Raw genomic sequence first — 17,163 nt, 5'->3', positions numbered from 1 at the left:
CATGAACTGTTTGCTACTGATCTTTCTGGACATGGTCAGTAGCCAATATAAATTGTGAGTTTAATTCCCCAGTCCTCACCTGCTGTTCAGTTGCCTATGATGTAACACTGAGCATATGGCTGCATTTATTTGTTGACTAATAACTAGAAATAAAGGATCAAACCTAGCTACATTACTAGTAGGCAAAGGGGTTGGGGGATTTCCTCCAATGCTCCCCACTCCCTTTCTCCATCCATTGTATTGTAGTTTAAATAAATTACTGAAATAATTGAAACCAGAGTGATTATATTGCGTTATTTTGACAAATAAAATATGCAGAATTTTAAAATATTGTGCACAGAATTTTTAAATTTTTGGCACAGAATTCCCCCAAGAGTAAAGTGTCACACTGTCATGTCACTATTAAAACTACATATTTTGTAGATTACATTTGTATCAGATATACATTTATCTTATGATCCCATTCTTCCTTGCGTCAAAATAATGAAAGAAAACTGAAAGTGAAGGTATTAAGCAATATGTTACCATTTGTTGGTCCTAATGATAGTAATAAGGATTGTTGAGTTAATTTGAATGGTCTTACTTCTTTTATTTTATTTGTTAGTTAGTTTTGTATTTTTCAGGAAAGAAATAAGAAAATTAAAATATAACAGAATTACATCAAAAAATTAACTTAGTGACTCGTAAAAACAGTTTTATTTCTCATTCATTTTCAATGAGGTTATTAAATGAGCATACTGTACTTTTGAACATTAAAAAAAGTCTGTAGTTTTAACTGATTTTTAGAAGACAAATTCAAATAAGATAGTCTTAGCTACCATAATGGCTAGAAACATTTTTTTTAATAGAAGCTTAATTTCAGCAGAAATGGATGATTTAGGCCCCATAGTGCTAGGTCATGAAAACTGCAATTTTCTAAAATGCTTTTCTTTGAGACATAGAATTTTTTAAAGTCTCATTCTCACAGACACTAACATTTCAAAGGCATTATCGGTGAAAAAGGTCAAACCAGTCAGATTCCCTTTGCATCCTCTTACACTTACTCACTGATGTCACTTCCCTCATCACCTTGCACACCTCACATTTGAATTTAGTTAGCCGAGTCTCGCTAAGCATAGAAGGCCAGATTGTCAGCTGCTGTACACTGGCAGAACCTCTATCAGTCACCAGCTGAGGATCTAGCCCATAATCTCTATATTGCTGCAAACCAATTTGAGAGGCCAAAAGAGAGAAGTGTTGCAAGAAAAGCAAATAAAAATACAATAACGTGAAAGACAAAGTTGGCCATCCTCCTTTTAGCTTACCACATTTTTATAGTCTCTTCCAGCTCCTCAGTATGTAAGTTATGCCAATTTTCACTCCCTTGCACATATTTGTATATTGTTAAGTAGGTATAAGTTGGTCTAAGGGAATCTAACCAAGTGTGAGAGAGTCTAACTTATCTTACCTTATACATTATCACCTCTGAATTTGGACCACAGTGTAGAACACAAAACAGGAAAGAACAAATTAATGATGCAAGTATCTGGAGGACTATTACAAATAGAAGTTTAACAGGAGAGCTTATGAAATATACCTTGGTGATGTTTTCTAATGTGACTATTAAATAAGAATAATTAATTGGTATGGGACAAATACTGGGGTCCTCACTCTGGCCTTATCTACACTACCAGGGTAAGTAGACCTAAGTTATGCTACTCCAGCTGTGTGAATAACATAGCTGGAGTTGACGTAGCTTAGGTCAACTTACTGTGGTATCTACACTGCACTGTGTCGACGGGAGACGCCCTCCCATCAACTTACCTTACTCTTTTCATTCTGGTGGAGTACCGGAGTCGACGGAAGAGCAACCTGCAGTCAATTTAGTGGGTCTTCACTAGTCCCGCTAAATCGAACCCCATTGCATCAATTACAGCAGTGTCGATGCCCAGTAAGTGTAGACATGGCCTCTGTTTTTACTGACTTCATTGAACTGAAGCCAAATTGAGTGTGCTTGAGTCCTTATTCACTAAATACTGAATGAGGAGTTCAGAATTTGGCCCTACATTATGCTAGTTACCCAACAAAACTTCTATGTCAGACTTTTAAATAATATACAATATAAATTATATCAAAGTTAACCATAGAGTATACTGACCATTTTTAGAAATAGCAAAATTACTTATCATGAAAGAGCCATATTCTGATTACCTTTAAGGAAATATATTCTACTCACAGCCTTGTGTATTGAACTTACCTGTAAGTACCATACATGACTTTCTTACAGTCAACCAGAAGAAATTTCTGTTCCATTTTTCCATGGAATTTTGCCCCTGATTTGGAATAATACTCTTGTCCTTTTACTGTCCGCACCCTCATGTTCTGAAAAAGATTATAGAATATCTTTAAAATGGGCAAAATGAATGTTGCAGTTTATATTTAAGATCTCAGAGCCTGATACTACACTTTTAAGTATCAGGGAAGTGGCGGGGTTGGAGGCGGAGAGAAATGGTTACCTACCTTTCGTAACTGTTATTCTTCAAGGTGTATTGCTCATGTCCATTCCATTCTAGGTGTGTGTGCGCCAAAGTGCACAGTCAGAGACTTTTGCCTGAGCGGTATCCGTAGGGTTGCCTGCGGCACCCCCTTGAGTGCTTCGCTCATGCGTCAGTATGCCACTGAACATGCGCCCTCTCAGTTCCTTCTTGCTGGCAACTCTGACAGAGGGGCAGGAGGGCAGGTAATGGAATGGACATGAGCAACACATCTTGAAGAACAACAAGTTACAAAAAGGTAGGTAACCGTTTTTTCTTCTTCGAGTGTTTGCTCATGTCGATTCCATTCTAGGTGACTCACAAGCAATATCCTTGGAGGTGGGCTCAGAGTTCATGGTCTTGTGGCTTGTCACACTACTCTACCGAAACCAGGATCATCCTGAGCCTGCTGGATAAGCATGTAATGGGATGTGAACATGTGGATGGGTGACCTGGTGGCTATCTTACAGATGTCCTGGATAGGCAACTGGGCTAGAAAGCTGCCAAAGAGGCTTGTGCTCTGGTTTAGTGGGTGTTCACGATCACCGGAGGTGGCACCCTTGCCTAATCATATCAGTAGTGAATGCTGGCAGTGATACAAGAAGAAATTTTTTGAGCAGACACTGGACGACCTTTCATCCTGTTGACCACCACGACGAACAATTGCATTGACTTGCGGAATGGCTTGGTCCTTTCAGTGTAGAAGGCTAGCATCCTCCTCATGTCTAGGGAATGCAACCTGTGCTCTTCCTCCTCATTATGCAGTTTGGGGGAAAAGAACAGGTAAGTAAATGTCCTGGCGTGTATGAAACTGTGAGACCACCTTGGGCAGGAAAGCCAGGTGTGGGCGCAGTTAGACTTTGTCTTTGTAGAAGACTGTATAGGGCAGTTCTGAGGTAAGTGCCCTGATCTCAGAGATCCAGCAGGCAGATGTCATTGCAACCAACAATGTGACCTTCCAGGAAAGGAGAAGGAGAGAGAAGGAAGCCAGAGGCTTGAAGTGGGGAGAGGGTCCTGTGAGCCACGACAGGACAAGATTCAGGTCTCACAGAGAGATGGGGTCCCTGATGTGCGGGTAGAGGCACTCGAGGCCCTTGGGGAACCTGGCAGTCATGTCAAAACCAACCTACCCTCGAGTGGCGGATGGAAGGCTAAGATAGCAGCCAAGTGGTCCTTGATAGTGGAAAGGGACAGGCCTTGGAGCTTGAGATGCAAAAGGTAGTCCAGGATTAACTGCAGCGAGGCCTGCTTGGACCGAATGCATTTATTCGAGATCCAACAAGCAAACTACTTCCATTTGGCCAAATAGGTTGCGCTGGTGGAGGGCTTTCTGCTGCCCAACAGGACCTGTTGGAAACCAGCCAAGCACTCTTGTTCCTCTGCATTTAACCATGCAGCAGCCAAACTGTCAGGTGCAGCGCTGCCAGATCTGGATGCAGAACACTGCCATGCTTTTGTGACAACAGATCCAACCGGAGCAGTAGACATAATGGAGCAGCCACTGAGAGGTCATGAACTGCTGGGTGTAGCTCAAAGATATTATGTTGAACACCCAAAGGTCCAAGGTCAGCCGCTACAAGGCCAACCGGAAGGGGTGCAAGTGCTTGAGGAAAAAGCAGGGGGAGTGGATCCTGGGAAGTGACGGGGTGCTATCCTTGGGCCCATCCTCAAAATGCCTGCTTCTGGCTTCCTTGGCCTCTGGAAGAACCAGGCTGGGCAGAGGAATGGGAAGACAAAGGGTGCTGCCGCTTAAACCCTTTGTCTCTTTCCTTCTTCCTGTAGGAGCTGAACCGGGGGACACCCCAGGATGTCGACGGAGAAGGTGGGGGATGGAAGAGCTTTCTAGCCTGCAGAGGCTCAAGGAACAGAGGGTGGCACAGGAGTCTTTAAGACCACGGAGCCCTGCATCAGTCATCTCCGAGAAGAGCCCTGCTGCCTCAAATGGGAGGTCCTGAAGGGTAGTCTGCATCTCCTGAGACAGCCTGGAGGATTGCAACCAGGGGCTGTGCGTCATGACCTCCGCAGAGATGACTACCCTGGCTGCTGAGTCCATAGCATGCCAGGCCATCTGGAGGATGCCTCTACCACCACTTTGCCTTCTTCCACCAAGGAGGCAAACTCCTGGGCTTGGTCCTGTGGAAGGCCCTCCTTGAACTTGCTGATGGAGTCCCACAGGTTGAAGTTGTACCTGCCCAGCAGGGCCTGATGCTTAGACATCTGAAATTGCAGGCTGGCTGTTGAATAAATTTTTCTGCCAAACAAGTTCAGCCCCTTGGTGTCTTCATTTTTCAGTTTGCCGCTCACCTGGCCCTGCCTGTCCCTCTCATTGATGGCAGACACTGCCAAGGACCCCACTGGAGGGTGGGTATATAGGTATTCAAAGCCCTTTGCCGGGACATAGTACTTCTTTTCTGCCTTGTTGGAGGTAGGTGGAATGGAAGAGGGGGTCTGCCGCAAAGACAGCAATTTTTTGGATCCCTGGGTGGATAGGCAATGCGATCCAGGCCGGGGTGAAGGAGCGTATGACATTAAAGAGGTCGGACTCCTCCGCTAGCTCCTCGACCTCCAATTTCAGGTTGGCAGCCACCCTTTTGAGCAGGGCCTGGTGCTCCTTGAAGTCGTTGGGGGTGGAGGGACGGGGAAGGGCTGCTCATTTGCTCCTGGTTGCTTTGTCCAGAGACCATTAAAAGGACTGCGCTGCAGGAGGAGGGACGGCTTCCCCGTCGTTGTCTGGGGACTGCTCCTTGGGCATCAGGGCCTGCTGCGTCCACCCCGCATCAGATTCAGCACCGTGCTCCAACTCAGGTGCCAGCTGTGCCAGGGGCAGTTTGTCCGATGTGGCTTGGGAGGAACGGTGGGAGTACGGGACTGGCATAACACGAACACCCCCCGGGTTCCATTACTGCTGTGGAGCGGACCACTGCCCCTGCCTCCGTGCTGCCACCACAGGAGCCACACCGGTCTCGCAGGCTAGTGGCAATTTGCCTTTTAACAGAGAGGGGCTGAACTCTCCTTCTAACTCAGACCATTGCCCTTCCAGTGACCAGGGCGGAGCTGCAGATGCCTGAGTCTGCTGACTGACCCCTGTCGGCGACCGGGAAGGAGAGGATGAGGATCGGTGCCTGCCCAAAGAGCGATACTGAGGAGCTGGAGACCGGTGTTGTGACCTGGAATGATCCCACACCAGGGGGAATCAACGCCTGGAAGACCACCTAGGCAATAGTGATCTGTGCTGTGGTGATCTCTGGTGGGAGGCCCAATGGTACTGTGGGTACGGGAATTGGCATAGTTACTCAGGTGTCCCGTGCTTTGTAGGTGGAGATCTTGGTGTCAGGGACCTGGGTCTTCTAACCAGGGACTGAGGCTGGAGTGCTAGAATACCAGTGATGGGTATTGATGCCTGCAGTCTGGGGACACTTCGCTTCTTTAGAGGGTAGTCCTATAACCGGCTTGCCCCTAGATGCCAAGGCCTTAGCTGGGTCTGTTGCCTGGCTTGGCATCTGCGGTGCCATCCAGACTATTTGTTCTTTGGCCACTGGGCCTGCTTTGGGCACAGATGTCCGTACGCCAATGCCAAAGTGCCAGGCGTGGAGTCCGATCGAGAGGGATCCAAGGCAGGATGAAGCGCAGCCTCCATGAGGAGGGCCCTCAAGCAGATAGCCTGCTCCTTCTGAGTTCGAGGGGAAAAGTTTTTGCAGATCCTGCACTTTTCCTTTCTGTGGGACTCCCCCAAACACTTCAAACAGCTCTTGTGGGGGTCGCTAATGGGCATCGGCCAACTGCACGATGAGTATGGCTTAAAGCCTGGAAAACGGGGCATGCCCCGCTCCTAGGTGAAGTCCCAGCCGGGACTCTAACTCATAAGCTACTACTCGAACACTTAACTTAATGGTCTAACTAAGTACCTATCAACTAAATACAAAGGATACAGAACAATGGGCTGTAAGAACTGCTAACACTCTTGCAATGCAAGACAAGGCGCTCTGACCAACCATTGCGGATGGTAAGGAACTGAGAGGGCTTAGGGTCGGCAATGCCTAATATACTAACACATGAGCACGGTATTCAAGGGGGCACCGCAGCCGACACTCTGGATACTGTTAAGGGAAAAGTCTGCACGTGGGCGCGCATACACCTAGAATGGAATTTGACATGAGCAAGCACTTGAAGAAGAAAGATTTATACTTAAAAGGCTCACTGTTCCTTTGTATCTGTCACTGTGAAAAGGGACAATGTAAACACCCCTTTTGTAGCTGGCTTTTACAGCGGAAGCTGCTTGTAAACAAGTTGCCTGCTAAGTATCTGTGTGATACAGGATGCTTTAGGTAGCCATGAAAAACACCAAGAAAGGGAATGAGCAGAGGGTTAAATATATATTCTTTTTGTGCAGAGTTTCTTTCTTTTGTTCTATCAGATTTCCCAATAGTTTGTGGTGTTATTTATTACTATTTAAAATAAATGAAACACTAACGTGGTAATTTGAAAGGTGCTAGAATAGAAATGAAACCAATGAGTTATTGTATATACATATCTACACAGAATTTGCACATTTACAGCACTATCTTCATTATTATTATTTATGGTAAATATATGAAATAGTGGAATATAACATTTTTGAATAAGGATCAATAGCTTGCCCAATTTAACTGTTCATAAATAAATAATGGGCTACATTCTTCCCTGACTTATACCATATGATTAAATGCACAGTTTGGAAATCAGGGCAGAATTTAGCTCTGTAAAAAAGTAATTTGATGGAGGATGTAGGAGAACCATTAGGTCAAGGCATTGTCTACACTCTACAGAGTCAGAGGAATCAAAATAAATATTTCAGTTTAAAAACAAACTGTACAGCATTCGGTCTCCATAAGCTGCCACTAAATGTACAATATTCTAAACCTTAAACTTGCCAAAATCTTTTATCCTGTAAGTGCTCCCTTAGACAATATATATTTAGCTAAACCATGGAAATTATAGTATATTATGACTATAGAAGGTGTAATGGCGTATTGTAATTCACTGAAGAATATTTCTGGGGAAACAGAAATTCAGTAAAAGTTTTAGAAAAACTCCCTAAAGTAAAGGATGAATAGCAAATAATGGGTAGTTTGAAGAGTCCTACACATTTTACTCTTGATTTTTTTAAAACCATCTCAAAAGATCAGACAGTTCAAAGAACCTGCTGCCACCTGGAACCATATTCAGAGACAACTGCTAATGGCCAGGGGTCTGCTAAATTACCAACTGCTGCTGCTGGCAAGTTATACCATACCGTGGCTCATTAGCTTGTGTGATATTGTATGATTAAAATATGACTATGTATATCATTGTTGCTGCCACTGTTATACAAGTGCAACAAATCATATGGAAAGTATGTCATGTAAGGTATCAAAAGTTACAATCTATCAAATGATTATCCTGTTTATATGCATGTACCATTTTTGTGTCTGAAATTAGGAATATTTACTATATACCTGTATTTCAAATGTGTTTGCTGCTTGGGTAACACCCACAAGGTAGCTTGCATCCCATGTATCCAGCACATTGTGAATGGACTATTCAAGTTGATGACCCATTAGAGGTCAATTAGCTTGCACAATTGATGATGGAAGAAGCCTGTCCCTACCTGATGGACCTTCTTGGAGATGTTTTAGCTAAAGTATGAGTAATGGCTGCTCCTATGAGTCATCAAATCATGCATGGGCATGTGACTAGCTCATGTGACTCTGGACTCCACAGTGTGCCTGTAATTTTCCACAAACTAAGACTGAGAGCAGTCCCTCCACATGAGAGAAGGTATAAAAAACCCTGGAAGCATCTCCATGTTGCCTCTTTCCTGCTCTGATCTCTGGACTATGGACTTACACTAACAGGAACATTACAACCAATGGACTGAGGACCTTCCAATCTTTTAGAAGTTACCAGAGACTTAAAAAGCCAGCAGTTTATTCCATCACAGCTACAAATCTGAAATAAGAACTTTACTATGAGTGCATGTATTTGTTTTCCTTGACCATTATAACTCTCACCTCTTTCTTTTCTCATATAAATAAACCTAAATACTAAAGGATTGGCAACAGCTTGATTATTGGATAAGATCTGAGTTATATATTGACCTGGCCATGTGGCTGATCTCTTGGTATTTTAGAAGAACCCTTTGTTTGATGAAATTGGTTTTAAATAACCACTCATCATTAAGTCTAGTGTCTGGGTGGTGAAACAAGGGCTGGGATACCTAAAGATACTCCATTTATGACTTCTTGTTAACCAGTGTGATGAGACAGAAGTTTACTTTTGTTCCCGGCTTGGTATCTTATGGAAGAATAACCACCAGTTTGGGTTGGGGCTGCCCCATTTCTTAGCAGTTTGTCCTGAATCTGGTATTCTCAGCTGTGACCCACTGAGGCATGGTGACAGCTTGCTATGTATGTTCATTTGTCTGCCCATAGAAAGAAGGGCTGTAAATTCAGGAGGGTAAATGTCATCCAGTAATAAGCACTTGCATAACATTTTTCATTTTCAAAGATCTTTATAAACATTAATTAATCCTCATAATTCCTCAAGTGTTTACAATATAACCTAGTTAATCTGCACTTTGATAAACTTGTCATTGAAAGTTCCAGTCCAGCGAAGTAAACAAAAAGTGAAGTTCTGCTTTTGCTGTGATAGGACCAATGCATATGACATCACACTCCCAGTGGAACAAGATTCCTATACTGTCATATTGCCTTGGACCTGAACTTCTGAAGACTCTAAGAAAAAGGGCTACTATAATTACTGTTCTCCCAGATGCTCATTGTGGCGCTGCTACTGCCCGGGGGAGGGGCCAAGCTCCTTGGAACTCTGATCACTGCTTTCTGCACCCAGAGTTCTAACTTTTACACTAGAGAACTAGCTCATTGCTTGTAAAGTCTGGAGAGAAACTGGCAGCAGCTTTGCACGGAGTGAGGAAACCTTTAGAAAGATTTTCTCCAATGCTTTGCTGTCACCCACTTCAAGAGCAGCTCTGAGAACAACTGTTTTCATCTCCTCTGCATTCCTCAAGGAACTGTGCCCAACACCAGGGCTTTATTCTAAACTCATCTTTGATAAGTTTTCAAGGTTCTTTTTGGCCAAACTTTCAAACCTGGGTGCTCAGAATTAGACAAATAAGGCTAACATTTTCTATCTTGGTGACAGAAATCAATAAGAGCTGTGAGTGCTCGGGACATCTGAAAATCAGACCACTACTGACAAAGGCATGGATTTAGTGCCTAAGTATAGGCACCAAAGATTTTTTGTAAGTTATTTAGACACCGAGGGCTTGTCTTCTCTATCCCCCTAAATCAGCGTTGCTGCCATCAATGCAGTTGTGCCGATTTAGTGAGTCTGGTGAAGACACATGATGTTAACGGCAGAGCACTCTCCTGTCAACATAATTACTCCACCTCAATGAGATGTGGAAGCTATTTTGGCGGGAGAGCGTCTCCCACTGACAGCACGGCATAGACACCACTTTAAGTCGATGCAACTTACGTCACTCAGGGGGATGTTTTTTTCACACCCTTGAGTGACTTAACTTATATTAACTTAAGTGGTAGCATAGACAAGGCCTGATAAATGTTTGTCTTCATTACAGTTGATATAGGTGAGCTTTCACCTCTGAAGGATAGTACAGATTTTGAAGAGAAAAAAAGCCTCCAAGATCCGAACTTTGGACTAATATTTAGACTTTTAACAGTTGAACCTTTTCCATACCACAGGAGCATTTGGTGCTAGCTGTACAAACAGGTGGACTTTATTTTTTAAACCAAACATTTTCTTCCCTTTTAAACTATTTTCACAAATCTCTCCCAGGTGAAAAGTACCGCCAAATTCATACTTTTCAGTACAGGAATTCTATGACTTTCTAGAAGAGGCATCAATTTCTCTCTTAAACAGGCACTATCAATTTCCAAATAAAATTTCACCATACATAATTGTTGGTGTCATTTAACCATAAGGGATGTCAAATTATACCCTAGATTCATACTGTAAGATTCATCTCTTTTGGTTATTTTCTTATGGTCTAATCCTCTTATTTAGGGTCACATTTTCTTGAAATAAGGCCATTGCACAAAATGTACATTGGTGTTTTGGGATAATCTTGTATTTAGTACTCACTGTTCACTGTGACCTAGAGCATAAATGTCCACTTTAACCAGTAGATCATTAACTGGAACCTGTTCCCCGCCACTAATGAAAACAGATGTAGTTAGGGCATTCTTACATCATTAATTTATAAGTGAAGTGTGGTGTCGTAGATGAAGTAGGAAGAATGAATACACTAACTCTTCCCATAACAAGCAGAATTGAACTAAGGTATGGTCCATTGCCAGAGGTGCCTTTGCCATCTCACTTTTTTTGTTTTTCTTCTTCTTCTGTTTTAATTTTTTATTGTCTGCAGTGTTGCTGTAGCCATGTTGGTCCCCTGACATTAGACAGACAAGGTGGGTAAGGTAATATCTTTAATTGGATCAACTTCTGTTAGTGAAAGAGACAAGCTTTCAAACTACAAAGAGCTTGAAATAATAAATATTATTATTCTCAGACTATCATGCTATTCAATCAAGACAACTCAACCGGGTTAAAAAGAATACCCTGGCTTGCAGAAAGGAAGCAATGGTTGGGAAACGAGAAAAAAAAAAAAGTCTTGGGGCAGGCAGGAAAGCACTCTAGGGGAGTTTGTTAGATAACAGTGAATTGACAGTGCATTTTTATTTTTCTTATACCCGTGTTCCTACTAACTCATCCCCTCCTTTCATTGCTCCTTGTCTGACCTCTTTCTCCTTGCTGAAAAACTTAAACTAATAAAATAATGGAACTATGAAGACATATGCCAGTCATCACCCTGACTAGTTTAACTGTGTAGTGTATCGCTGTCATCCAACCTTCACCTGGTATTTCTCATCTATTTTAGACTATGATTTTCTGGCCAGAAACAGTGTCTTTCTATATTTCTGTAAGTCCCCAAAATATTTTGAGTAATACTGTAATATAAATGTTAATAAATAAGAAAATAAGCTATAACTTTGGTTCTTAGATATGACTGCACAACTCTAAGTTCAATGGAAGCTGTGTGAACCTAGGTGGGAGAACACTTTGGCAAGTTATTTTCAGCAGCAGCAAGTCTCCAATGTGATAGAAAAATATAATGGAAATATTTTTTTCCAAAGCATTTCAGCAGATTATGTTTGTGGGGGCTGTTTTCATCAGTGTCCAATTACTCATCCTGTATTTGCTGCCAAGAGTGTCCAGAAAGAATAAAATGGATGTCTAATATTTTACCTAAATATATTTTTAGAAAGAAAAAAATCCAGGTTTCAAACGTTTTACATTAGTAAAATGTTTAATTTTTCATTATGTATTATGATGAATCGTCCGTGTTATCAAGATATGTGATCGTGCAATGGTTTTTGAATTAGTTTCTGTTCTGCTGTTAGGGCCTGATCCAACTAATAACTTCATGTTTCAGAGTAGCAGCCGTGTTAGTCTGTATTCGCAAAAAGAAAAGGAGGACTTGTGGCACCTTAGAGACTAACAAATTTATTTGAGCATTAGCTTTCGTGAGCTGCAGTTCACTTCATCAGATGCATGCATTGTCACTGGACAATAGATCAGATTCTTAATTCTCAGTTCTTTGAACAGATGTAATCCCCAGTGAGGTTAATGAGAGCTAAGAGACTAACCAATTTATTTGAGCATAAGCTCACTTCATCGGATGCTCAAATAAACTGGTTAGTCTCTAAGGTGCCACAAGTACTCCTTTTCTTTTTGCAAATACAGACTAACACGGCTGTTACTCTGAAACCTGTCATTAATGAGAGCTGTACATGCCTATCTGATGGCAACGGTAGTCCTATATTATGGAAGCACCTGAAAGCTTCTGTTGAAATACAGCATTGGCAAGATATAATGGATCTAATTCAGCTCTCAAGTTCACACATGCAACTCTCATTGTGAGCCTAGGTGCATCTTAGATATGTGAATCTGAGGGCAGAATTTGCCCAAAGGAAGTAAAGATAATTCTTTATCATACTGTATTACAAAAATATCATTATTTCCTCATTCTTCCATTTCAGTGAATATGTAAAGGGCGTATCAAGAGATAAATGCTTCCTGCCAAATTTGTTTTCTCATCATGCAGCAGCAAGTCTGTTTCTCGTGTCTCACATGAGAAGTAAATATAAGTGTTTGCAAACTACAAAGTCTGTCACATACCCCACCTATTATCTCACAAAACATGATGATCTGACATCAGCTGAACAAGTTGGATCACATCTCAGGTATTATAAAACATGTTCAAGCTCTTATGGTTGTTCATTTTTTAAAAATCAGAATTAAGTACTCAAATTAAAAAAGGGGGCAAATTCCGGAGACGCAGCATAGTGGTACTTAAGTGCTGTTTTCTTAGGTACCCTGGTTCAAATCTGCTAATTCATCTTGCTACTGGAGCACCAGTCAATCATCCAGAAACAAAAAGGGCTAACACTTGCTTCTAATAAGTTTTGAAAATATTTTGCCTCTACAGTTTTCATTAGATAGACGGCCCTCATCATCTGAAAAAAAAAAACCTCAGAGGATTTTTGATGACTCTTTCCTCCTCTCTCCCTCCCTACACAGATGGGTGGGGAAATTATTGAAATAAGTTGTGTGGGGAGGAAGAGAAAAAACAATGCAGGAGATAGAGGGATAGATAGAGAAGAGAGGGTTAAGATAAACTTACGAAGTCTAAAGTGGAGAGAGAGAGAGAGAGAGAGAGAGAGATTTTGAGGAATAGCAGGGTACAATGTTTAAATTGTATTTGCAAAAAGAAAAGGAGTACTTGTGGCACCTTAGAGACTAACCAATTTATTTGAGCATAAGCTTTAGCTCACGAAAGCTTATGCTCAAATAAATTGGTTAGTCTCTAAGGTGCCACAAGTACTCCTTTTCTTTTTGCGAATACAGACTAACACGGCTGTTACTCTGTAAATTGTGTTTGACTTTCTTTTGGCTGCCAATCAACTAATGATGATATTTTCAAATAGCTTCAAATAAACTCACCCTCCTAAAATTTTTAAATCATTCCCCATTTGAAAAAAAAATGCAGAAAAAATGTCAATTTAAATTTCTGACTTGTACATTCTTCCATATATACCACAATAATCCTTTCTACAACACAGTCTATCACTATTCCTGGTTATGTGTGTAAAAAAAAAGCAGATGAACAAGTACTGACATGAAGTCAGAATATAGCTGAATGCGGATTTCTGCATGGCTATTAAATGCAGTTAAGAATAAATATTTGTTTCTCCATAAATAGGCAAGTGAATGGTAAATGTCATAACTCAAAATATAGGGCCTGTTTCACCACTCCATTACTCCAGTTTTATACCAGTTTAATTTTGTTTATTTCAGTGGAGTAAAGAAGAGTTAGAAGAGGCTTAGAGTGGGACAAAGGCTACCTCTACTGCCCCACTCCCTTTTTTATACAATGCCTGTTTTTAGGAAGATGGACACAGTCTCTACCATGCTCCTGGAGAGGTGAGCCAAGCCATGTGAGAATAACAATGGCTGCTGCTGGGTCTGTAGGTTGAAGGAAGAGAGAATATCCATACGACTCTACCCTCTCCTCTTTCTCATCCAATGACCAGGAGGAGGTGGAGCTGAGGGACATCTTGTATACCTAAACACAAAGAGTTGATAGTGGCCCAGCCTTAAGAACCTTGGACAGAAGAGAAGCAGAGATATGGAGGTGACTTCTCTACAGACCGGCCAACCCCTTCAAGGGTGCTACCAATTCCTTATCATTTTTTTCGTAGCCATAGAATTTATTATTTCAAGCTCTTTGTAGTTTGAAAGCTTGTCTCTTTCACTAACAGAAGTTGATCCAATTAAAGATATTACCTTACCCACCTTGTCTGTCTAATGTCAGGGGACCAACATGGCTACAGCAACACTGCAGACAATAAAAAATTAAAACAGAAGAAGAAGAAAAACAAAAAAAGTGAGATGGCAAAGGCACCTCTGGCAATGGACCATACCTTAGTTCAATTCTGCTTGTTATGGGAAGAGTTAGTGTATTCATTCTTCCTACTTCATCTACGACACCACACTTCACTTATAAATTAATGATGTAAGAATGCCCTAACTACATCTGTTTTCATTAGTGGCGGGGAACAGGTTCCAGTTAATGATCTACTGGTTAAAGTGGACATTTATGCTCTAGGTCACAGTGAACAGTGAGTACTAAATACAAGATTATCCCAAAACACCAATGTACATTTTGTGCAATGGCCTTATTTCAAGAAAATGTGACCCTAAATAAGAGGATTAGACCATAAGAAAATAACCAAAAGAGATGAATCTTACAGTATGAATCTAGGGTATAATTTGACATCCCTTATGGTTAAATGACACCAACAATTATGTATGGTGAAATTTTATTTGGAAATTGATAGTGCCTGTTTAAGAGAGAAATTGATGCCTCTTCTAGAAAGTCATAGAATTCCTGTACTGAAAAGTATGAATTTGGCGGTACTTTTCACCTGGGAGAGATTTGTGAAAATAGTTTAAAAGGGAAGAAAATGTTTGGTTTAAAAAATAAAGTCCACCTGTTTGTACAGCTAGCACCAAATGCTCCTGTGGTATGGAAAAGGTTCAACTGTTAAAAGTCTAAATATTAGTCCAAAGTTCGGATCTTGGAGGCTTTTTTTTCTCTTCAAAATCTGTACTATCCTTCAGAGGTGAAAGCTCACCTATATCAACTGTAATGAAGACAAACATTTATCAGGCCTTGTCTATGCTACCACTTAAGTTAATATAAGTTAAGTCACTCAAGGGTGTGAAAAAAACATCCCCCTGAGTGACGTAAGTTGCATCGACTTAAAGTGGTGTCTATGCCGTGCTGTCAGTGGGAGACGCTCTCCCGCCAAAATAGCTTCCACATCTCATTGAGGTGGAGTAATTATGTTGACAGGAGAGTGCTCTGCCGTTAACATCATGTGTCTTCACCAGACTCACTAAATCGGCACAACTGCATTGATGGCAGCAACGCTGATTTAGGGGGATAGAGAAGACAAGCCCTCGGTGTCTAAATAACTTACAAAAAATCTTTGGTGCCTATACTTAGGCACTAAATCCATGCCTTTGTCAGTAGTGGTCTGATTTTCAGATGTCCCGAGCACTCACAGCTCTTATTGATTTCTGTCACCAAGATAGAAAATGTTAGCCTTATTTGTCTAATTCTGAGCACCCAGGTTTGAAAGTTTGGCCAAAAAGAACCTTGAAAACTTATCAAAGATGAGTTTAGAATAAAGCCCTGGTGTTGGGCACAGTTCCTTGAGGAATGCAGAGGAGATGAAAACAGTTGTTCTCAGAGCTGCTCTTGAAGTGGGTGACAGCAAAGCATTGGAGAAAATCTTTCTAAAGGTTTCCTCACTCCGTGCAAAGCTGCTGCCAGTTTCTCTCCAGACTTTACAAGCAATGAGCTAGTTCTCTAGTGTAAAAGTTAGAACTCTGGGTGCAGAAAGCAGTGATCAGAGTTCCAAGGAGCTTGGCCCCTCCCCCGGGCAGTAGCAGCGCCACAATGAGCATCTGGGAGAACAGTAATTATAGTAGCCCTTTTTCTTAGAGTCTTCAGAAGTTCAGGTCCAAGGCAATATGACAGTATAGGAATCTTGTTCCACTGGGAGTGTGATGTCATATGCATTGGTCCTATCACAGCAAAAGCAGAACTTCACTTTTTGTTTACTTCGCTGGACTGGAACTTTCAATGACAAGTTTATCAAAGTGCAGATTAACTAGGTTATATTGTAAACACTTGAGGAATTATGAGGATTAATTAATGTTTATAAAGATCTTTGAAAATGAAAAATGTTATGCAAGTGCTTATTACTGGATGACATTTACCCTCCTGAATTTACAGCCCTTCTTTCTATGGGCAGACAAATGAACATACATAGCAAGCTGTCACCATGCCTCAGTGGGTCACAGCTGAGAATACCAGATTCAGGACAAACTGCTAGAAATGGGGCAGCCCCAACCCAAACTGGTGGTTATTCTTCCATAAGATACCAAGCCGGGAACAAAAGTAAACTTCTGTCTCATCACACTGGTACCTGTAGCCACTTTTAAAGCTTCATTTTCTATTACAAATGTCTCTTTATACATAGCTTTGAGAGAGCTTGCAGCCATTTTTTTCATTAGAGGAAGTGGCTTAAAGACAGTGGTCACAAGCTCCTTTCATATGAATGCCATTATGGAAGGTTTTGGGGTTTATATATATATATATATATATATATATATATATAAGATAACTAGCACACTACAGATGTTGCAGAAGACTTTTTTCAAAAACTAAGCATTACATTGCTAAATATCTTTAATTAAGTTAGTTTTATGAATTAATTTTCAAACAGTCTTAAATTCAGTTATGTAACTTTGGGTATCTATTGCAAAAGCAATTTTGAATACTTCCTATAGAAAACAAAGTTTTAGAAGTAACTACAACTGCTCACTCTTCAGAAGAAATGAATCCAACATGACTGCTGTGATATCACAGTTCCTCCAGGACTCTTAAAATGTCTGCATTAACTCCTTGATGATATGATAACACTGTAAATAGTCTCGTAACAGTCGAGAACTTAAA

The 17,163-nt window shown here is 41.2% G+C and overlaps 1 protein-coding gene across 1 annotated transcript in view; it reads right to left on the bottom strand.

Annotated features, from left to right (window-relative positions):
* FAM83B (family with sequence similarity 83 member B) overlaps window positions 1-17,163 on the bottom strand; it is a 71,175-nt gene that overhangs the window by 7,842 nt on the left and 46,170 nt on the right. The window contains exon 4 of the mRNA XM_048845264.2: window positions 2,237-2,361. Within this exon, the coding sequence (XP_048701221.2) occupies window positions 2,237-2,361 (125 nt within the window). The remainder of the gene's footprint in view (window positions 1-2,236; window positions 2,362-17,163) is intronic.

This window comes from Caretta caretta, chromosome 3 (assembly GCF_965140235.1).
Source record: "Caretta caretta isolate rCarCar2 chromosome 3, rCarCar1.hap1, whole genome shotgun sequence".
NCBI lineage: Eukaryota > Metazoa > Chordata > Testudines > Cheloniidae > Caretta > Caretta caretta.
Note: the sequence above shows the minus strand (reverse complement) of the source record. Positions and strands in the feature narration are given on the sequence as shown.